The following is a 24341-nucleotide window of genomic DNA, read 5'->3' as shown; positions in this document are numbered from 1 at the left end:
GTGTAAATGCTGATATACGGGTACAAAAAGGACCAGACGATCAGATGATATATTAAAAACAGTTTGGTAAACTGAATTCTGTTCAATATATATGACACTCAAGTGCAAAGTAACATGAGGGAGTGGGGAACCACCCTGGAAAACAGTCACACTGAGTGGGATCTTAAGCCATGCTGGACTAGAAACCCATCATGAGCTTTCAACAGGGTGCTCTAATAAGGAAGTCGATGTAATCCTGGGTATTTATTTTTTTTGTATTTACTGAAGTGAGTGTATTTAGGTCAATGACACAGACCTTGGACTGTTGTGGGTAATTCGGGTACATGCATATTAATATGAGTGTCGAAAAAATAGAGATTGATTTAGAGATCTTTAACTACTTAAAAGATGACAGTATATAATGTCACATAGTGAAAGAAATATCAAGAATCATGTATTCAGGATATCAGTATATAAAAAACAGTACTAAGAGGTAATCTGATTACAAAGCATTTGTATAACTCCACTGGAAAAAATTGCTGGGTATAAATGAGTGCTTTAGTCCCGTGGAAAGATATAACAAGAATCAGTAAATGGCAGCCATATAAATGAAAAAAGCATGAATATCAACAATAATGACTGGTCTCCACTGGTTCAACCAGAGAAATTATATGCTAGATTCTTCTTCTTTGAGTGTTAAATTCTTAAATTGGAAGTTATATTTTAGCTATTATAAAATATTTTCAGTACAGGGATAATTAAGCAAAAGAAAAGGGATAATCAAGTGAAACATAAGGGTTAATGCCATAGCAAACGTCAGGCTAGATGGCCTTAAAATAAGCAGTTATTTTATTTTTAATCTAGAAATATCGTCATTCTATTTAAATTAATATTTCCTATTCTACATTTATGCTATCGCAAAGCTGCAGCTGTCTGTGAATAAACTACCTGCTGTGCTGTCACACGTACATGGAAAGGTGTGAAACTGTGCTGGTTTTCACCACCTGATCTCAGGATAATTTAAATATCGTTATATTTTAACTTCTGATACAATCTTTAAAAATTCTGTTAAAACCACACTGGAAATCTATAATAAATTCTTTGCCCCATCAAAAGAATTACCAAAATGCTATGCCAGTATTTCCTCACTGATTTCCTAAGTGAACAGTTTAAATACTTACTGTAAATCAGGAAAGATTCTCTGAAATTAATGGGTCATTGTTAGATTACACAGGGTAGGGAATTAATTCCCAAGTTTGCAATTACATATTTAAAATAGAAATGTAGGTTTTGACTGTATGTGCCAAGTACTGTTTCAAAAATACATGTGCAATAATCACGGATTTTTTTTTGGTAAAACAATGTTGAGTGACAATTTTAGCTCATTGGTGTATACTCAAACATTAAAACTTTCCTACACAGAGATACAAAGGGCAGAATGGAGTGAAAATTTTTTAAAAATTAAAGCCCCCTTATAATTCTATGATAATGACATATCTTTCTCATTATCTGTTAAACTGCAAATCCTGGCACTATTCACATTAAGAATCGTCACTACATAACTATACTAAATTTCTCTACAATGCAATTATCTCTCATCTATGTTGAACTCTTCATCATTGTCCCATTCTAACCTGAATGAAAATATATAAATCAACCTTTCACTTCAAATTAATCTTTGTTTTCAAAGTGCCATTCATCTTGTTATTAAGGGCTAAATCCTTCTTCCCAGCAAGTAATCCGATAGGATTATTTGCATGAATCAACTGAATGATATTTCAGACAATTGTATGTCAGTGCATCTCATTTCAGAGTCCTAAAGATTTGCACTGAAACTGTGTCATTAGTGTGTCAGTGAAATGAGAATCTTTCTCCCTAACTCAGTCTTAATGACCACAAGCATAAAAAATATAAAGTATTGGTTTAGAAATACAAGTACAAAGATTTACTAGAACTTTAGAACTTTACATTTTTTGGTTTGAAAAAGAGAAATTAATCACTCCCCTTTAGCAGGTAGACTTATTTTGTGTTTTTCTGATTTGCAAACGATGTATTATAATTCACAGCGTGACCAGGGGATTTGTAGCTGCTTAGACAAGAGCCAGCTTCTGAACTTCTGAAGACATAAACTGACCTTGCACTGCAAGAGAGAACCCCGAAAGTTGTACTTGCCAACCCCACCTTTCAAGTTCAAAATCCTGCAGATTGAACTGGGCTCTGGTCCCAGGCACTGGTGTTGGGTTCGCCTGTTTCCAGGCAAAGCATCCAATATTGCTCAAAATCCCAAACCACTTCTGTCACCCTATCGCACTGCAGGGTCTTTTCAGCACCAGTCACTGCAAGAAGGGGACTGCGGAACCATCTATGGGTGGCTGGTACCGCTGCTCCCTCCACCATATGGCTCAGGGTCCTTCCATTTTTCTGTCATGAATGATGAAGCTGTTTTCACAATTTAATGATGCAACAAGGGATTTGGATGGGGGTTTTGGTTGATAAAAGGGGGCCTCAGATGTGTGACAAAAATTAATAATGTATCCAAGCCCTTATTATACTAGATTAGACGGCGGGAGGTCGGCTTTTACATATTAATGTTTCATGAAGGGCTTATAATAGGATTTAGTATGAAGGGCACATAGACACACGTCCCCCTCCTCCCTTGTACACATATGAATGAAAATAACCTGGTTTATCACGTTTTAAAAAAGCCAAATAAAGCTGCTGTACTACGGCTTCTGGCCACAGACTATTATTAAAGAGGATGGGATTTAAGCTATTCTCTCATGAAGCACGTTCAATCCAAGACTGGCACTTGGGAATAAGTGTTCCTCTCTAATGTCAAAGGTAGCTTATTCTGTCTGTTCTGCTGGGCAGCTGAGTTCATCAACCATTCTAATATTCATGGCATAATCCCAGCTTTGTTAGCCCTATGTTATTTTATGCAAATTAAAGGGCAGATTCAGAAAAAAACACATTTTGCTTATCATTTATGAAGCCATAAACTGTCAGGGTGAGCATTTCACAGGAATATATCTGCAGTAGAGGGTCAACAGAGTCATCAGGAAATTAGCCCGTACCAGAGAAAAGTCAGAATGATGATATATGTTGCAGAATAGCTAAACAGTGTCTCCCCATACTGGGTTCATTTTCCCTTAGTCCATTTCAAGTACATAAACATAAATAGAAGTTGTCCCAAGAAGTGTAACCAGCATGATTACTGATTGAAAGGACAACTAGAATAAGAGGAATATCATCAGGGCTATTTAGGTTACAAAGGAGATGAACAAGTGACATGATAGGTAAATATTTAATAAACATCAGTATAGGCAATGTAAATATTCACATGAGCGCCTACTCACAGTTCGCAGTCAAGGAGGTAACCATTGATGCACAAGGGAACAGCTGAAAAAATGCAAAAAATTGTCACACTATATTACCGAGGAAAAATGATCTTTTTAGAGCTCAGTAAGAGTGTTGTTTATATTTACATAAATCGAAAGCAAGTAAATCATCATTAATGGTATTAAATTTTTAGCTTCCAAGCAACCCTCAAGCAAAAACATTATAGGCTAAAATATCTTCTGTTACTGAGAAGCACCTGTATAACTCTCAGCTGACAAATGTGGACTTTTGGAACTATTTGGATATAGAATGGCAGTGATCCTCAAGATACTAAATGCAGAGAACTATATTTACTCTTGATGAGTTATTTCAGGACTAAATATAAAAATTTCAGAATTTGCCCCTGCTTGTTCAGATATAACTGACAAGAGTAGGATTACGTCTGAAATTTGGATTTAGTTCTGCATTCCATCCTCCATTAATCCAAATTCTTTGAAATTGGAATCAGTAGAAAACTTGCTACACAGTTTACATAAAATTACACCAGATGCTTTCAGACCAAGCTGATAAAGAAACTTGTTATTTATTGAGATTATATCATCCAGATACGTCAATACTGTCAAATAACTTTGCTCTCAGTTCTATCCCAGGTCCTGAGCCTCCGTGAATCCCTACTACACGTATGATACCTCATAACCAGAGTCCCTTTCAGAAGGGAAAAGACTAATCCTCTCTAAAACAAAACCCACATATGTTTCTGGCATAGATAAATTCAGGGACTCTATCCAACAGGCATCCTTAATCACCTCTACCTGCTTTGATACTTCATTCCAATGCATCATGTCCACTGGATTTCATGCAAAGAAATACTGTTTAGGTTGGTTGTGTAAAAACACTGATGTTCACAGTTGCTTTTCTCTGAAGGAATCTGCATTTTCTCTGAGCAGTCCAGATACAATCAGCTGCAATACGTGGCCCATATGTCAGAAAACACTCCACAAAGCAGTACAGATGTAGCTTTTGAGTCCAACACATAGCAGTTATCCTCCCAACCAGCTCTACAAAATATTTTAAAGTTAAAAACCCAGATGATTTCTTTGATAAGTGTATTATATATCTCTAAATCAACAGAGACCATTGAATCACAGCCTAAAACCTGGAACTTGGTAAGGTAATTTGAATGAGATGGTCTTGGTTTGAAACATGATCTAGCAGATTACATATTTAATGAGCAAGCCATCCTAAAGCTAATGAGCTAGAAGGAATGAGTCAGAGTTTTATCTAGTCATATATGGACATAATGAGTTGTAAAATGAAACCGCAGGTTTGAGAGATTCCCCAGCTGAATTCAAACAGGAGAGAGAGAGGGTTGGTAGGGTGATCAAATGAATGAAGAATAAAGAAGATGAGGTGAAGAGGGCCTGGATTGCTTAGCAATACAAAAGAAAGAAGATAGGACTGCTATTGGGGTAAACTGCAGAGCCTAAAACTGCTAAAATAAAATAGCACAGGTACAAGGTATCTACTGGATGTGGGAAGTAACATGCTGGAAAGGCCTCCAAAATAAGTAGGGCAAATGCTAATTACTTCTGAAATGGGACCTGATCTGCTTATGAAAGGGTGATGTAACGCACTTGCTGGGAAGAGCAACGATCAGAATTTAATGACCCAGGAGTCTTTTACATTCAGTATCAATTGCAATGATGCTGTCATCCAACAGTGCCCAAGTTCTCCATAAAATACACACTGACATATCAAAAATAGATCTGTGAAGAGTCAATGGAAGGCTCCACCTGAAAATTATTCAGGGTCTTGGTTTGACCTGTATGAGTCAGTGGCATTTGTGAGGTTTGGAGAAGGCAGAAGGCTAAAGGGACTTTGTGCTACTGATAGACACTGACTTTGTCTCTGCATGTCATTTCACTCTGGTGCTTGATCTAGTCCTTGTATGGTCCATTTTACTAAAAGACTTGTGAGTATTTTAGGATTTATTTATCTTTCAAACCAGCAGATCAAACCACAGCAAATTTGGGTTGTCAAAAAGTTCATGTTCTGTATCAAAGTCTTAGAAGGCCCTCATCACACCTGACATGGGTAGAGATACACTTTGTAAGAAGAGAAGTGTTAACGGGCAGCTAAACCCCTGAAATTTCTATATATTCTGTCCCTGCACAACTCAAAGAAAAAAAAAAAAAGTTAAAATGGATGATCACAAGTTTGCTAATAGCATTTGCAGAAGGAAGGATTCTGAAAAACTGCTGCATGGCTACAGGCATTCCAACTAGCTCCTGTCCTGTTTCTCCCTAGACCTTATGTTTTACTCAAAAAATTAAGCATTTAACCCAGCATTCAGCCTTGCAGTTCCTCCCAGACAAGATATTCTTTAGGTTGTCTAAAAATATAACATAATCAGTTCTATGTTGTTGGTCTTTTGCAGGAGGAGGTGTGTCAAAGATGAATGATAGTAGGTAGAGTCAGAGAAAAAGATAATAAATTTTAGAAAACTTGAGCTGAGAGAATAATCTGAGTGACTAAAAGGTCACTTTGCGCAATACATTTATATCTGCTCAGAGTTGTTCAAGAAACAAGCACTTTCAAGAATGAACACCAAAGGATAATCATGACCCAGTTTATTTGTTATATATGTTTGACAAAATAAGTCTTTGTTCAACATATTTTATGAGTTTTCTGTAAGGAGAAGGAATGGCAATAACCAGCTCACCAACTTGAATCCAACTAAATTTCTTTTTTTTTTGACAAAATTTTCATCTCATCTTTAGACTAGGTTGGAAAACTTTGCAAGGAAAACTCATGTTTTCAGTCCTCTTTATTTTTCACCCTTACCTAAGAGAGGACTCTCATCTAAAGCCAGGAAAAATGTTTTATCGCTGTTTACAAATAAAGTATTTTTTCAATACAGATACTTTACCCAATGAAAATAATATCCTTCATAATATGATCAGTATTACTGTAAAATTGTCAAATGCAGAGGTTGTATGTCCCAGAAAAGAACAGAGGCTACATTTGCCATAGGTTCCTGTTCAAAGTCAGAATAAACCACCTTATAATATTTGGATTTAATTTATTGTAGCAGTGTGAAATGCTTTCACACACCCCGACCATGATTCCCTAGAAAACTAACAAAATAATCAAACGTTCCTGTTCTGTAGATAGGTCTTCCATGAAATGATGATCAGTGGCTTTTTGAGGGTGAAAACTATTCAGTTACAGCCCTGAACAACTTTTCTATTGAAGTCACTGAAAACTTCTTTAGGTTATCACAAAGAGTGACGTGAAACCTTCTCTGCCTTCACAGTTCTCAATGTAAATCCATTAAAATCCATCTTTTGTAGTTGTCAGTGACCAACACTTAACTAGTCTTTAATTATTTTGGATTTTAATTAAATGGCATTCATAATTCTTTGATACAGCATATATTAAAGCATCTTAAACTTACAGTATTTTCTCTTTTAACTAAATATTTTAAAATGCTGTTTTGAACATACAGAGTTACTCTTTGATTTTTAATTTTTTTAAAAGATAAACTTTAGTTAAGGTATTTTAGAAAAGAGATATTATTTGGTTTCCGTAACAGTTTTGTTTTCACAAAGTTGGACCACTTATTCAGAGAATAGGAACATAGATAATTGTGGAATTTATCAATTATATTAAAAAATGACATAAATAGAAATACACAGGATTCAGACAGCTGAGGAATTGACTCCTCCCCATACCCATATGAAAGGAGTTTTAGCTTTATGGACTCATTGTAGCAATTTTCTCTCCCAGTCATTGCAGTAAAAGGACGCTTCTAGCCAGGACCCCTTACTTTCAGATATCATATGTGTAACCCAATATGTCACCCATCTGGCATTCAGCATTTGGTATGCATCTGTGCTCCCACTGTTCTCAGCTCACTTTTTGAGCCGGCACTTCTTCCAGCTGAGTAACAATATCTGTAACGCACTTCCATGCAGAATGCTCGTGTAATACAAATTGCCTGGAAAAGGTAGATGAGAACAGTGGGGCTGCACAGATGCAAAAATTAGAAATCCAGAAATGAAAATAAATACATTTCTTTTTCTTCAGTTTGTCCCCAAAGAGAAAAATGAGCCAACTGGCTTGAAACCCAAAAAGATTAATTCCCTGTGCAACCTCATTCCATTCTAAGCATTTTTCCTGAATTGTCAGAGTAATTTCCTTCCTCTGCTCCCATCCCAAATGTCTCTTAGCCAAATATGATTTTTCTATTATTACTACTTGTATTACAGGAGGACTAAGTCACAGCTCATGACCTTCATATAATGCCAATGTCAGTAAAACACTGAGGATCAATTTTAGATTCTGTCTTTTGGGACTGAATCTACTGAGTCTAGAAATAGAAATAGACAAGCAAAACATAATTCTTTGTTTCAAGTCTTCTTCTGGTCACTTATGAGGACCAGGATTTACATTTTTTCCCTCTCCTTGACATATTACTACTGTATTCATTTATTTGTCTTCTGTATATGGTTATTTTCTTCTACATATAGTTAAACAGTTGCTGATTTTGGGTCAGAAAGGAATTTTCTCCCAAGTCTAGGGGCTGCTGAAGGCATGTCAGGGCATTTTAATTCCCTCCTAAAGCCAGGGCCAAGGATGACGGCGACGTCAGTGACCTCTCCTGCTCTATCTCTGTGGCATACATGTTCAAGGTGATATCAGAATGTCAAGAGGACAAATAGATACGTGTATAAAAGATGCAGTGGGATGTGGGATAGGAGTGAACAGTCCTGAACAGGCTGAAAGTTTTATTTTCAAAAGGGAACCATGTCTGTCTGAGAATGAAAATAATCCATCTTCAATTGCTATAAATACAACTATAGATCCCCACACACTGTCAATTTGCCATGGAAACATAAGGATCTTAAAGAAAAATATGGTTGCTAATCCATTGTTGGAGTTAACACTGTAGCAAAATTGAGCAAATGAGAATTGTTTGAGAAGCAGAAATGAAGCATAACAGATCATAAAATCACTAGCTTAATAAACATAACAAAAATGTAAGCACAAAAGAAGAACAACACAATTTGGAGAGTTGATGTGTGTGTCAGTAAAACACCTCATAAATATCTTAGGAACAATCAGAATGTTCCATTTCCTAATTAAATATATTCAAACGTGAGCAGCATTCAAATATATTTAGATTTATCGTAGTTCAAAATCATTCTTGTTTGATCTAAATGATAATAAATGTAGTTAGCTGAGATATTTAAACCAATAAAACTAAGTTTGTACAAAACTTTGTACAAATATCACAATACTCTGTTAGGAAGAAGAATTTAGTATTTATGGGGGTGAAATAGATGTAACAAGACAAAAAAGCACGAAGGAGAAATACTGATTCTATTTATGGATGTGCATTGAGAGATGCAAGGCAAATGTAGGAAGATGTATTTCTCTTGACTAAGAGTTATAGAGGAAACCGACTCACTAAAATAGCCATGCACTGAATTCATGGTGCTGTTCTTAATATGCATTCAAGAAAAAAGATAAAAAAGCCATTTCTCACAAGAATCATAATTTAACTCTAATTTATTCTACCCTTAAATCCATCTATTTTGGGGGGAAAAAGTGATCTATTTTTGAGAGGGCTGTTCCTATAAAGCATAGTTCTGAGGGAGAATTGACTTACAAGTGACATTATGGAATTATTTCATCATCTGCTCCTCAATGTTATTAAATATTCACTGGTACTTGTGTGTCTAAATACAGGCAAGATTTTAATTTGGAAGATGCATGTCTCTGATCATTCCTTAAATTACATTTTCCTTTTTCTTCTAGAAGGAACAGACTCAAGGAAACAGCTTCTCTTTAGTGAACATGAGAACAAAGGCAGTTCTGGGAAACACAGCTTTCAGTTGTGGCAAACAGAAGCTGATTTCAGATATAGAATCCAAAAAACAGAGTAAATTTCCTTGAAGGAACAGTTACCTACCATAACAATTTTGTAAATCTCATCCTTATAAAGAGATGGCATTTTTCAATATTCTATCTTAGCGTGATTTTAACAGGAATAGTGATTTAGAAAGAGTTGCACTGATTCTCACTAGCTAAGAATCTGCTCCAGCCAGTCTATGCACAATCACAAACTGAAAATCACATTGCTGCATTAGGCGTTTAGCTAAACAGCTATTCAGAAAAGAAACAGGGAAGGCTACAAAACAATCAGTCCTTTCTTCCTGCTTACAAGTAAATATGGATTTTCCCACAGAAACTTTAGAACAGTTACAGTCTATTTTTCTTCAAAAATTGCTAACAGGAACATCTAACTTTTTAAAAGAATTTGTAAAAATCACAGGCAAAACTCCTATGAGTCCCAAACTCTTCTCATTAATAAATAAAGAAAAAAGGCAAATGAAAACCGGGACACCATTGTGATTTCTGTGAACATATAGGAGTATTAAATTGTAAGGAAATTAACTGCACATACTTTTGGAGTAGAAACTTACACATAAAGAAATTAAGAGTAAAGAGAGAATTCAGGCCAAAGTAGTTCACGTAGTGCAACACAAACACGTGCACCAGTCAGTCCCAGTACATGTATTGAACATGCTGCCAGACAAAGCCAGAAATGTACTGCACAGCCAGCTAGATGTTTAACACAAGATAGGGATCACAGGGAACAAAATGAGGAGACCAGATTTAAAGCTATTTAAAAAAACTTCCTTACTGTGCCAAGAAGCTTTTTTTCTGTTGCCCTTTAATATTTGTCAAATAGAAGTGGAGTATACTTAATTTGCTATTTAAAGATTCCTATCAGGCTGTAATTCTAAATAGAGAATGTGAAACATAGATGTCTTTGAGGAGAATTTTCATCTTGAAACTTATTGCTGCTTCGTGCTTCTTTAGCCCAAGGTCTGTTTCTCACTAACTTTTGGCACTGTACCAATTTCTGAAAAACACATGCTAAGGTTAAAGGTTTCTGTCAAATCAGTTCCACATCAGATACTGTGATGTCATATGTTAAGACATCTCCAGGATTTATCTTAACATTACATAGTTTTGTATAAAGTGGCCAGTCATTGCTGTTGGCTTCATCCCTTTGCACAGTTCCACTGAAAGGAAAATGGGGAAAAAAAGGATTATTTCCACAATAGAAGAATGAATGAACATTAAAAAAAATGAAACAATAATGCTTCCTCCTACAAGGGGCAGATATTAATTGAATCAAACTAGAATTCAGTCAAAGCAGTGGAATTTTGAAAAAGAATCGTCACTTCACACATTTATTTAGACCTTGTAATGCGCTTTATTTGAAGCAAATCCTAGGATGCTTTTGGAACCAAAATCAGCAATATTCAGTGAGCAACCTCTAAAAAAACAGCAGAAAGAATGATCTGTTTTCTACGGATATGTGTTTCCAGATTGATTAAGTCTTGTGTCTATGTTAAATCCCAGCTCTGTTTAAAATTCTTCCTGCTGCTTTGGTATTTATAGAAGTGGATTCTCTTTTGCTTTATAAGTAGTGAATGCATGGTGCCACTTTCTTACAATTAAAGCACTAAGAAGAATCTCTCTTTTACTTGGCCACCAGTTTTAACAAACCATTTGGAGACCTAATTTCTAATTTCTCTAGAAGACGGCAAATTCAATAAGATTTGGTTGAAATAGATGTGAAAATTAACTAAAAGAAAGAGTGGGGATATGTAGGGAGAGTAAGATCTACACCCGTGACTGCATAAAATGTATTACTTTAGGAAATTATGCTAAATAGAAGTTTATGTCCATGTTTGGTCTGGGTCTTATTAGACAGGTTATTACACTAGATGGAAGTAGACACTAATCCGGTCCAGCAGTTAGTAGATTCCCTACATAAAGAACATATGTTTAAATACATCTATGTTGATATGTGAGCATATGTGGAATAAGTCAATTGGGACGACACTGAAGTTACTTCCTTTCCTTTTTTTTCCACCTTTGCAGAGTATTTGGTGCTGCTATACTGCTGACATCCTCCCTCAACATGTTAATACCGTCTGCAGCCAGGGTGCACTATGGGTGTGTCATCTTTGTTAGGATCTTGCAGGGCCTTGTGGAGGTATGCAAAATTTATAAAATAACCAGTAAATGTGACAGATATTTGTTAGCCTTTAAATAGCAATTGTAACTTTCGGGGGAAAATAAAAATTGCTTTCAGTTTATTACTGATTTTCAGCATAATGGATTTCAATGTATGAATTACAACTATTTGGTTTTCCTTCATCTATAAAATTACACAGCAAAGTTTTGTCTTGCTAAGAATCCAGTGACATATGTATTTAACACTGAAGTTCCACTGAAATCCTGTCCTGCATAGGGCTTATACTGATGCTATTCTCAACAGTTATTTGTTGTCCAGTCTCATAGATTAAATCTATAATAAAGAATTGAGCTTCTATCATAGGCCCTGACCATGCTCTTGTCAGAATGAATGAGACATTTACCATAATTTAAAAGAGACAAAATTTGAGCCTGCCTTCTAAATTTATTTGTTTGCTTGTTTCTTTACCAAAAGAGATTTTTAGGCCTGTGATTGCTGGTGCTTTCAGGGCTACACAGTTTTATTGCACGAGCTGATTTTAACTCATGCATTTTATTGTATAAAAAGACTCCAAAAGAGGGTGCAGAATGTGCCTGAAAGTTAGGTAACTGTCAATCAAGTTCTTAAAGTATATGTGTATAAATCTGGACCCATTTCTGAAAAGTGATCTGCATGTACAGAGGTGTGCTTGACTGCAAGGAGGAGAGGAACAGAGCAAGTAGGTAATACAAAATCAAATTTTAGACCCACTCATTTCTGTGATACTGTTCAAAGGAATTGTGAATGCAAAACCTCTCAAACAGGACCATTTGAAGAAGGTTTACAATAAATCATGACAATATTTATATTTTTTACATCTTTATATTTTTTTAAAAACTGTCAGAAATGAACACGAAATTGGTTATAGGATCTTCTTTCAAAACAGAATAATGTATCTTCCAACCTTTGGCATATTGAGAACGATAATCTTAACTTTTATGATAACCTCAACATTTGCAAAAAGTTATTAATTTTTTCTAATTTTTGCATAGGAAACAAAACATCAGATTAAGAGAAAAGTGACTCTATATAACTATGTATACACCATAATAATTATTAAGAAGGAATTTTGTAGAAAATTACTGTACATTTCATATTACATTTTCTAAAATTTCAATGTTGCAAGATGTAATGATTTTTTAAATTTTTTTTTAGTTTTTCTATTATGAAGTTAAAGGCTGGTTTTGAAGAGAAACCTAAAAAGTGACTGGTTTAAAATCAAAGCAACTAACATCATTCAATTATTTGCATTAAGTGCTCAAGTAGGTTCATTAAAGACAAAGATGGTGAAAAACTTCTCTCTTTATATTTTTAAACTCTTCTTAATCTTATTTTCTGTTTTAGAGCAGTGGAACAGTAATCTGTATTTCCTAAATTATACTTTAAATGTTAGATCAAAAAAAGTTAGAACACCACCAAAACTGAGTGCTGGAGAAATCAGCCCAGCATTAGAAAGACCCCAGAGGGTCTGTGTTTTCATCCTTCCTTTGACTCTGGTACTTGTGCATTAAGACTATTTATTTTTAATTCTTCACAATTGTTTCCTGGAAGGGGGAGGGGGAATAAAAGGAAATAATTGTGGTTTATACCTGTTTCATAACACCTCTTTAATGATCTGGAGTGATTTACAAAACTCATTTCAACCTTAATAGAAAAGGAAGGTTTTCTATGGCTGTGCTCAGACTTTGCTTTAGAAATGCAAAGCATTCTCAACTTCTTTGTAGCAATTTAAAAAAAGTAAATCATGCAAAGACAATGAACTGAGTGACTGATGAGCATTAGCTAACTTGTGGCACACCCATTCCCCAGGGGGTCACCTACCCTGCCTGCCACGGTATTTGGAGCAAGTGGGCCCCCCCATTAGAAAGAAGTAGGTTAGCAACCACTTCCTTTTGTGGTAAGTAACTTTTTATTTTTGTCTTTCTTTCATTTGTAACATAAAAGTATTTTGAGACTGACTTTTATTCCCTTTTCATTCATGTATGTCTTGTTTTGTAGGTTCCTATGCAGGAGCTGTTATTGCAATGCCTTTAGCTGGAATTCTAGTGCAATATACTGGGTGGTCTTCTGTGTTCTATGTGTATGGTACGCATTTTGCTCACCTCACTCCGATATTGTATGACCTTACTCTACCCTTTCTAAAAATGTAAAAGCTACTGTTAAGATGACAAAAAAAAAGAGAAGCAGGTCCATAAAGCTAAAAATACAGTCTAGAGAAAAGGACAGTGAAAGAACAGAATTTAAAGGAGAGAGTAGGAAAGCAACATTACTAAAGAAGAAGATAAACTAAGTTCATGGTGAAACCTTCATCACTTCTAGTACACAAAGTGCAAACTGCTATGCAGATCTATCGAATCTCAGATCATGTAACTCTTTCATTTATACAACTGTAAGTTCAGAGTACCTGCCCTGACTAGGATGTCCTGATTTTTATCTGAAGACCTACATAACTTCATTCACACTAGTTGTGCTACCTTAACTTACACTGATGAAAAAAAATGTTCCAAAGGAGGTCATTCTGCAGTGTAAAATTGATGTGAATTAGGGGGAAACCTTGTAGAAGTGTAATAAACTACTCAGGAAATGCTTTGTTGAAAACAATGCCACAATCTTGTATTTTGCAGGCAAAATATTTAGTGTAGTAATCAAACAACAGTGGCTTAAAGCAGAAGGGAACTTCATTTACAGTCTGGTGAAATGAAATGGAAGCTTTTTCACTGCACCGCATTGTACAAATTGATGTTAAAATATCAGTGACTATTCACTTACAGTGAAATCGTTCTCTAAATGAAACAAAGAAGTCTTTGCTATGGTCCAGCTCTGCATGTATTTTGCCCAAATATTGTTTGGAGGAACCAAGTCTCTGTTAGAGTGACTCAGTAGAAGAACAGTAACAACAACTGCCATTTAAATTTGTTATAATTATTCACAGATTTTTTCTATGTTTGCTTCATTACTGTGCATCTTTTAAGAGTCTTTCTTTCCATTCCAAAGGGAGCTTTGGTATAGTCTGGTACATGTTTTGGCTTTTGGTTTCATATGAGAGTCCTGCAAAGCATCCTACAATCACAGATGAAGAAAGGAGATACATAGAAGAAAGCATTGGAGAGAGTGCCAACCTCCTAGGTGCAATGGAAGTAAGAATATTACTCATACGCTTTTTCCTATGAGAGAAATAAACCCCCCAAATCCCAAATAGAAACAACAAAAAAAATCAAACATAGTCTTCAAGAGAGAAAAACATGTTCACACAATTGAATTTTTTTGGGGGGTGGGGAGATCTGAAATCTGCTGATAGATTTCTGAGTGGATATTGTTTCTGCATGGAGAATTATAGAATCATAAATAGTTTGAGTTGGAAGGGACTTTTAAAGGTCACTTAGTCCAACGCCCCTGCAATGAGCAGGGACATCTTCCACTAGATCAGGTTGCCCACAGCCCCATCCAACCTGGCCTTGAATGGTTCCAGGGATGAGGCATCTACAACCTCTCTGGGTAACCTGTTCCAGTGTTTCACCTCCCTCATTGTAAAAAATTGCTTCCTTATATCTAGACTAAATCTACCTTCTTTTAGTTTAAAGCCATTACCCTTTGTCCTATCACAACAGACCCTGCTAAAAAGTTTGTCCCCATCTTTCTTGTAAGCCTCCTTTAAGTACTGAAAGGTCACAATGTTCAGTTCTTCTAGCAGATCACTCATGGAATTTATGCCTCTTTTTCTACTCCAAATTATAAAACTACCCCTGCAGTTACATTCGAAATTGCAGCTTTCTTAAGACTTTCATAGTACCTTGATTTCTAGTGGTTAATTTCCTTCCTATATAATCCCTTCTGGAAGGTTTTCCTCTTTCTAAAAGTAAACTGGAAGATAAGCACTATGCAGTGTCTCTTGAGGTACTCACAACATCAGAGAAAAAGCAAATCCTGACTATTCTATGTTTCATTTGCAAGAAAGACTGTAAATTGCAATAGAGCATGCCAGGAGAGCCATAGGAACATTCTCCATTATCATGGTAACTGCTGGAAACATGCTATCAAGCCTCTCATAATCTGATTTAGTTCTGTACTGGATTAATTCTCAAGAATTCCTAAAAAAACATCTATGAATTCAGAGAATTTTCTAGCCACTTAATAATCCTATCATGCTAAATAATAATTTTCCTATTTCTCTAACTATTGAAAAGCTTTAAAGAAACTATCATCATGCTTACTAACTCAAGAAAGTAAAAAAAAATTGGTCCTTAAATCTCAGTTCATCTGCTCAAATTTTTACACCATCCATCCCCAGTCAACCCTCACTACCACTCTTCATTATGTTTTTTAATAGGTCAGAACACTGGTTCTTGATTGAACTCAGGAATAAACCATTTTTCTCTTGGTAAAAAAACTTTGATCCAGATTTTTTCTTGAGGGAGTGTCGGGGTTGATATTCAACAGCATTCAGCAGTGGTCATGGTTTCTTATACCTATAAGCATTGTTAAAAATTTGACATGAAATGAGATACTTCAAAGGATGCCCATATAATTCTAATTTGGGCTGGATAACTTCTATTTTTTATTGTTGTTTTTTAATGAAACATTTTTTAGAAGTGATTAGTCTGTATCAATAGTTCAGTTGCTTCTGAAATACTCAGGTTGAAATTCTTCCCATAGGATCAAGTTAGCTTTTCTGGCTGGCTTGTCATTAACTACGTCACATTAAATCCTTAGCTCTCACTTAAGTGTAATTTAATAGGTATACAAGGTATAGCGTATATCCACCTATGGGCTGTTTTTCTGTGAAGAAAAGCCAGTATTCAAATCAACTGTAGAGTAAATTCAGCCTGAAACCTTGCTGAAGTGATTTTCAAACACTCATCTGGGTCTGGATCCTGTATTTGGATCAACACAGATGGGCAGAACCCTGGGCTCATGGAGAGGTGCTGGGACTCAGCAGGATTGTAGTTCTGTCCATCTGTCTCTTTTTTTTTTTTTTCATTATGCAATTCATTTTAAAAATACAATAAAACAAACAAAAAATGTATTGACCAAGCAGTTTCAGATGAGGCTTGATAAAAAAATTATTCAGAATGCTGGGATTAAGATTTAAATGCTAAAATACATGCTTAAAATAAATCTGGATGAAATTGTGTTCTTACAGTGTAAAATCTGACTGTTGCCTTAGATACAGCAACATTGTCTTTTAAGGACATATTATTAGTTTGGACTTAGTATGTTCATGTTTACATGATTGAGATAATGGCACTTGTACATGAGTGTTGTGATACAGCTAAGTAGCACTGTGATTCTCCATTCCTGCATTTTGTAGTAATTTTTACTTGCTTATGTTTTTAAATTAAATCTTGATCATCCAAATGTGGATGCTTTATGATAACTGAAGTCATTGTAATTCAGATACATAATGTGTGCACATATGAGCTTGTTGGAGTATAGGTAAAAATATTAGATAGGAAAAGGCAAGATAGATAGTTGATAATTATCAAAATGGTGACTGGATCCCCCTTTCTGTGTTTCAGAAATACAAAACTCCATGGAGAAAATTTTTTACATCTATGCCAGTCTATGCAATAATAGTTGCAAACTTCTGTAGAAGCTGGACTTTTTACTTGCTGCTTATTAGTCAGCCTGCTTACTTTGAGGAAGTGTTTGGATTTGAAATAAGCAAGGTATGTAAAAATAATGTAAAGCTTTTATCTATGTAAATATCAGAGCTACATTTGTGGTAATTATTAGGAGGAGGAAAGAAAAGTGTTCTGCATCTTTATCATGGGTTTACAAGTCTTAAATCTTATTCCTTCCAGTTACTGTTCCCTCAACTAGCACAATATAAGTGAAGTAACTGTGACAAGGGATTGGATCGGGGAAGGTGAAGGCAGGATGAGATTTAATGATGATCTGCTTGGGGCCATATTGCAAAAAGAGCTTCAGTAAAGTGCTTGAAACCAGATCATGCATGGTATTAGAAAGGTATCGAGAGACCCATTACAGTTCTGTCCCTGACACCCCAGGGGATGCAGGATCCCACTGAAGCTGTAAAGCGAGCATTGACAAATGGTTCCATTTTTCTAGGTGTGTTTTACAAAGCAGGACCAGATAGTTTTAGGAAAGATAGTAAAATTTATCACCTTTCTGTATCCGCTTTTAATGTGGTGAGAACTGCTCTACCTTTTCCACTTAGGAAGTGAAAGAGATGGTGGCAAAATATGAGACATAGGGATGATCTAAAGTTCCACATAATTCATATGAATTTTGGATCAGACTTATAATGTAAATATGGATACATGCAAACATGCCATCAGAGTGCATAGTGAGCTTTCGACTAATACAGATTTTCTTCTTGTGAAAGTGACCGGGGCTTGTGCTTTTAAGACACCTGTATTTGTCTGATATTTTTCCATGAGGTATTGTCACCCTAAATTGTGATGTGACAGTAGATGAGTCGCTTCCAAAGTGTTACCGTATTATGGAGTATTGTCAAAAATATGTAATGCCATCCTGCATTTAAAGGTGGGCTTCCATCTTTAGCTGGAGTTATTTTAAGAAGCTTTGTTATGCTTGAAATATCAGTTGTTATACACGCAATAAGAATGGTCATATTCTATAGAATTAATCTGATCATTTTGTTCTAGAAGGTTTTTCTTAGAGTGTACTCAAAGAAATGTGGAGCTTTGTAAACAATGACAGCAAAATCAGTTTAACCTGCTGTGTATATGGATGCTCATAACTGAATAGTTATCACTTAGTCAGGAACACCTCAAAGCAGTAATGGCAATGCCACAGTTACCTCATAGTTCATATCTGGCTTATTGGGAGAACCATCTATTAAGATGAAGCTAGCTGTCCCAACATAGTTGCCACATGTATAAACTGAAGCCAAATACACTATTTCACAACTTTGATTGAAGAGTAGAGAAAACTTGTTTTCTTTTTGTTCTCATGGAGCCTGTCTGCCCTGCACACTGATGCAACTCAAGCCAGACATCAGACCAGCTGATACACTGTTCAGACAGCAATCATGCAAAAACCCCCGTGCTTAAGCACTTTTTCAGATATACGTAATAATCAGTATTCTTTATCAGAACAAAATACCACGTGTACTACACCAAAGTGTCTGCAAGGCAGTTATGCTGACAGGAGATAGCAGGTGGCAGTTCGTGCCATGCTCACAGGTACCTGTTTTGCAGGAATGGGCTTCAAATATTTATTATATCTTGGAACAGTCATCACCAAATTACTATTTCTTACTTTGCTAGTATGTGTAGCATTTTGAATATTGTCAATCAATATTTAGAATGCTATCTTTCACTATGTACAGAGTTTCTCAGACATATCTTTTGCCCATGTGAAATTTGAAGCTTGGGGGGTGGTCAGAAATCAAAGGCAAATGGCCATTGTGCACGTGGGGATGATCCACAAGGAATCTATCTAGACACATTAGGTTTGCTGGGCAATGCGACGCCCAACACCAACAGAAATGTAGCAATTCAGTTTAACGCATTTGATCATAAATTTTCTGAAAAGAAAGGGCAGGAGGGCTATGAGTGAGGGGAAAAGAGCCATTAGCTTAAATATAAACTATGAAAACAAACTAAACAAAAAGTGTCATGGCATCAGAGGTTCTTAAAAACTGTGACTGTCCTTCATAAAATACAATGGCAAGATCACCAGTTTTGTTCATTTAATAAACCAAGATTTGCAGTATTAGTTTTAGTACATAGCCTGAAATTGAAGAGAAACAGTTGTTGAATGTTTCAGAAAATGAAGAAATAATATTTCCTTATGGTTTATACTCTGCTGATTCTAATTATTATTTTAGGTGGGTATCTTATCTGCTGTGCCGCATTTAGTGATGACAATTATTGTTCCTATTGGAGGACAAATTGCAGACTTTTTAAGAAGCAGACAGATTCTTTCAACCACTACTGTGAGAAAGATAATGAACTGTGGAGGTAAGTCTTCCTATTTTATTAAAAAGCTTCTTGTACAGATTCAATGTCCCTATAGTATGCTGTATACAGCAAACAAACTAACTGAACATATTATGAAGCAATGCTTTGTGTATTTTTTGCACACCCTCTGCACTAAGAGAGCCCAGACAACTACCTGAGATTACATATCTGACTTCTAAGGTTAAAGTCACATGAGCTGAATCCTGGCTGTGATAAGGGCTGCAGAATTCATAAGCAGGTTAAGTGTATATTCCCATTAGGGTTGGCTGGAACGACCTAACCAAATCACAAGCATTTCTTTTCATCTTAAAACGGACAGGAACCAACAATAGGTTAGCATACAAAGGCTAAAATAAGGATTAGCTGAGATAGAAAGAACATGTGGTTTTTAGGGATGAAAGAAATACCTGAATATATTCCATTCTGAGGTAATGTTTTGCCTCTGTCTTCCTATGAAATATTACCATATCCTAAGGCCTGCAATATTTGAGAGGGAATGAAATCTGATGCCTGGTTTTCTTTATGATTTCCCCAGGTTTTGGTATGGAAGCAACTCTTCTTCTCGTGGTGGGATATTCTCACAGTAAAGGAGTGGCTATTTCATTCTTAGTGCTTGCTGTAGGCTTTAGTGGATTCGCCATATCTGGTAAGATTATATTACTGCTATAGTAAATTATTTTATCTTAACAGAGAGAACATCTCATTTGGCTTTTATTCATTGATAGTAATTTAAACAAACCCCAGAATTCCAAATGACATTATTTATGATAATTACAGGAAAGTACAGTCAGAATCACATCTTTTATATTAGATTATTTTTGTTCAAATACTTCAATCTTATTCATTGCAGCAAATTAGACTTCTTTTCAGTGAGGTGCTAATGTACACCACAGATTTTTCTTGAAATCAAACATAACACAAATGGACTGATATTATACAGTGATACCTAAATTTCCATGTCTTTGTTTAAATATGAGCCTTTTACTAATTTTTTCCACTATATGTTAATTAATGCTTTGTTAATGTTGCATTTTTTTATTCCTTTGGGGCCTAATTACTAGCAATTTTTTTCTGATTTAAAATTCAGCTCTCCCCCTTTCCTGCTGATAGATCACCCCTTTGCCTTTGCCCTTCCCAAACACAAGTTACCTGGCCTTCCCTTGCTTTCCCACTGTGATCTTAGTATCCTCTCCCATGCTGGTTCCTTATGTCTAAAACAGGCTCTCTTTTCTTCTGTGCCAAACATCTAAACTCCCCTTAATCAAATCTGTCCTTAATCCCATGTGTTCTGCAAATTATCATGCCTGTTTTGCACAACTTGAAAAGTGTATAGCACTTTCTCTAACAGTTATCCATATCATACTGCTTGCCTTTTCCCTCTTACTATCTTCCTGTATCTAAAGATTTCGTTTCTGTTTTCATTTACTTAAGTGCTTCCTTTGGGACGATGAGTTCTGTTGCTTCAGAGAAGCATGTGTTTTTTCTAAGACTATTTAAATAGTTACTGCATAAGTTTCAACAGACTTAAGCTGCTGGAGATGCAAGAGAACAAACAAATATTTATAAAAATAATTAATAAATCTTTTATAGATACTGTCTTTCTACTCCCTTCCTTTTACCACTCAAGAACAGAAGGGAACTCCCTTCTGCTAGTCTGTGTGACAAGAAGAAAGATGTGGGCAATAGGAAAGGGAAGTGGTACAAGTTGGAAGAAGAAATGACATGTTATTTACAGCATGAAATGTTTGTGAATGACACTGAGAAATATGAACGCTCTCCCTGCCTAAATATCTCCTGGGTTTTCTACTCCACACAGTCACTACTAGGATTTTTTTTTTTAAACTACAATTTTTGGGAGAAAATACATTTGGTATCCTTTCATAATATATTTTTAGAAGAAAATGAAAACCCAGAGTCTCTCTACAAATATTTAAACATTGTAAGTCTTTTAGAGAAAAAGAAATGTAATTAAACACCCCAAGTCTGTCATAGTAAAATTGTCAAGTGACAGCATTACTTTTCAGAACTGAAGTAATGCTCTGCTTTTGGTATGAATGTTTGCTGACCTTTGCATTGCAGGATTCAATGTCAACCATTTAGACATAGCCCCGAGGTATGCCAGCATCTTAATGGGGATTTCTAATGGAGTCGGGACCTTGTCTGGAATGGTTTGCCCTATAATTGTCGGAGCAATGACAAAGAACAAGGTAAATGACAGTACAGTTTTCAAATCTTCCAGTTTAACACTATTGGTTCCAAGAAAAGACCTTTCCATAGTACAGCTTGCCAGGGTACCCATATTAGAATCTGGGACTTCCAGGGCATAGCATCTAGGAACTTGCTAATGTGAAGCATGCTTAAGTATATGCTCACCACGTCAGTGCTTTTATAGGCTAATGAACAGTGATTTTTCAAAGATGGATGTAAGTAATTGGAAACTGGACACTTAAATGTTTTAGCTCTGCTGATTATCACAACCTCAATCCCTGATTTTAATCTTTCAGCTCAGAAGAGTTAGATAAGTCTATGCACTAGTCTCATTTAGCAAATTTCTTCTTTACAGACACGTGAAGAGTGGCAGTATGTCTTCCTCATTGCTGCTTTAGTTCATTACGGGGGTGTTATCTTCTATGGTATATTTGCTTCAGGAGAGAAACAACCCTGGGCAGACCCTGAACAGACAAGTGAAGAGAAATGTGGCTTTATTCATGAAGATGAACTTGCTGAAGAGACAGGGGACATTACTCAGAATTATGTAAATTATGGTACCACCAAGTCTTATGGTGCTACAACCCAGGTCAACGGTGGCTGGCCTAATGGTTGGGAGAAAAAAGAGGAATTTGTACAAGAGGAAGTACAAGACTCATACAATTACAAGGAAGGAGATTATTCATAACAAACCTAAATATTGGGTATATTTTGTAGTGTTTGTGATTAAATTCATTGTGATTGTTTGCACACAGAAATAAAATGTGGTATAAACATGTAAACACATATCAAACAGGAAGGTCTTACTGTAAAAAAATACATCAAAGTGCAATCTGTATGAGTTGTGACATGTCATCACTTTCATTAGGTTATATTTGTTCTATAAACATTAGAGTTTTAAGGGTTTACTGGTCAAAACTATAGAGGCAATTAGATACTCACAGTATACAAGAGCTAAACTCATAACTAAGGATTAAAGCACAACTAAGCAACCAAGTTGGCACATCTAATGCTCTTTTTAGAAAGCCAAAATTACTTGATCATTAAAAATGCACTTATATATTTGTTACACTGTATTGAAAGAGATTGTGTTAAATACACACGTTTACTCAGTGCAATGTAGGAATTGTATGTTTAGTCTAAGACAAGAGCTTTCGTAAAGAAGAAAGGTTGAGTCCTAGACATTTACAGAGGATTGATCCAGTTCCTTTAATGGTAATTGTATCAAGCCTAAAGAACAAATAGGGCATATTGTATGTTTAACGTGATTACATGCTGCAGGCTACTCTGTGATGAATAAAGGAATTATTTAGGAGTTTTATACTGAATGTTTGGGCACAAATTCTTATTTCTATTCTTTACAGAATCTTATGAAATTATAGGCATTGTCATGTTCTTCCCTGCATTTATCAACTAATATAAAAACAATATATAATATTAAGTCTGACTTTTCTTGCAGACTGTCAAGTCCCTTTATCAAAAAACAAGCTTTATTATTCCATTCTTTGCAGTATATTCCAACTTTGTACTGGTGTCTTTAGAGAGAGAAAAAACCAATATAACCTAGAAAAATATATAGTCTTTTACAAAATTCCAAAGAGAAATTTACTATGAGCAAGTAGCCCTATGAAAAAGGATGTATTTCTTTTGCAGAATATTTTGAAGCCAATAGAAGAAACAGAGAATAATTTAACCCTTATTCTTCCCTTAATAGCTTTCATATTTTTACACATCGTGCCACAGTTGTATACATAGATATAAGTTTATTGAAGATACTGTAATTATAGAAAATGTTGCTATTTTAGAAATCCCTGAAATAAAAAAATGTATTTGTCTTTCGATTAAACCGAATAATAATGGACACTGAATATGAGTAACATATAAACTCACAATAAACCAAAGTGGTAAATAACTAGTGTTGGGTTGAAAGAAGCCAACAAGCATCATGCTTGTCTCTAGCATAACTCAACAGTGACTGCAACATTAGTGTACCAAGCAATAAGTGCAATGCATTATGAAGTGCATAATCTTCTAGACTATATATTAACCTTCATTTAGCTTGTTGTATATATTTGGGGTTGTTGGGAGTAAACCAAACTGAACCAACTGAAGTTAGCAACACCAGACCACTTCTTAATACTCTAAAATGACAACAATGATCCATTTCTTAATTCAATCAAATGATTATTATTGTATGTAATAATCCATTCTGGATTCTTGGTCTGTTCATTGTATTGTGCTAGTGATTGGAAACCCTGCTACCGCAATATACAACTTGAGGATTGTTTCTTCTCCTTTTTTTTTTAATGCAAATCATACCTTGACCTTAAGGAAAAAGTATTTTGCTTTGTGCCTCAAAGTGATGTAAAATGTGACCATAGCTTTTGCTGTGTTTAATGAAAAAGATGTGGACCGTGTCACTTTTGTTGCTGCAAAAAGTGTTAATAAAATGCTCTATTTATCCTTTTATATAAAAAAGGACAATTGTAGTTTCTTGTCATTTTTTTAGATGTGCCTTAATATAGATGACCAAAATTATAGTCACCGCAGAACAAATTCTGCTATTGACATGGAGATAATATCTTATGTCCCAGTTGGGAGCTCTGCTGAATACCCAATGTCTTGCACTGTCTATTCTCTCCTCTGACCATGAGCAGGTGTGTGGTGGGAGAGGAACTTAACTCTAGATTGTTGTTCCTCCTCTCAGAAGGATGGCTGGAGTAGGCATGGAAGAGAAAGGAGTAGGAGGATCAGTGTGTCAGCCA

The 24341-nt window shown here is 35.5% G+C and overlaps 1 protein-coding gene across 1 annotated transcript in view; it reads left to right on the top strand.

Annotated features, from left to right (window-relative positions):
- SLC17A6 (solute carrier family 17 member 6) overlaps positions 1 to 24060 on the top strand; it is a 34293-nt gene extending 10233 nt beyond the window's left edge. Inside the window, exons 4-12 of the mRNA XM_074884789.1 lie at positions 11284 to 11398; positions 13229 to 13316; positions 13418 to 13504; positions 14414 to 14556; positions 16936 to 17085; positions 19236 to 19368; positions 19904 to 20014; positions 21448 to 21575; positions 21932 to 24060. Coding sequence (XP_074740890.1) covers positions 11284 to 11398; positions 13229 to 13316; positions 13418 to 13504; positions 14414 to 14556; positions 16936 to 17085; positions 19236 to 19368; positions 19904 to 20014; positions 21448 to 21575; positions 21932 to 22264 — 1288 coding nt within the window. The 3' untranslated portion in view covers positions 22265 to 24060. The remainder of the gene's footprint in view (positions 1 to 11283; positions 11399 to 13228; positions 13317 to 13417; positions 13505 to 14413; positions 14557 to 16935; positions 17086 to 19235; positions 19369 to 19903; positions 20015 to 21447; positions 21576 to 21931) is intronic.
- Positions 24061 to 24341: the final 281 nt, after the last annotated feature.

The sequence above is a fragment of the Strix uralensis genome, chromosome 15, assembly GCF_047716275.1.
Source record: "Strix uralensis isolate ZFMK-TIS-50842 chromosome 15, bStrUra1, whole genome shotgun sequence".
NCBI lineage: Eukaryota > Metazoa > Chordata > Aves > Strigiformes > Strigidae > Strix > Strix uralensis.
This window is presented reverse-complemented; position numbering and strand designations above follow the sequence as displayed.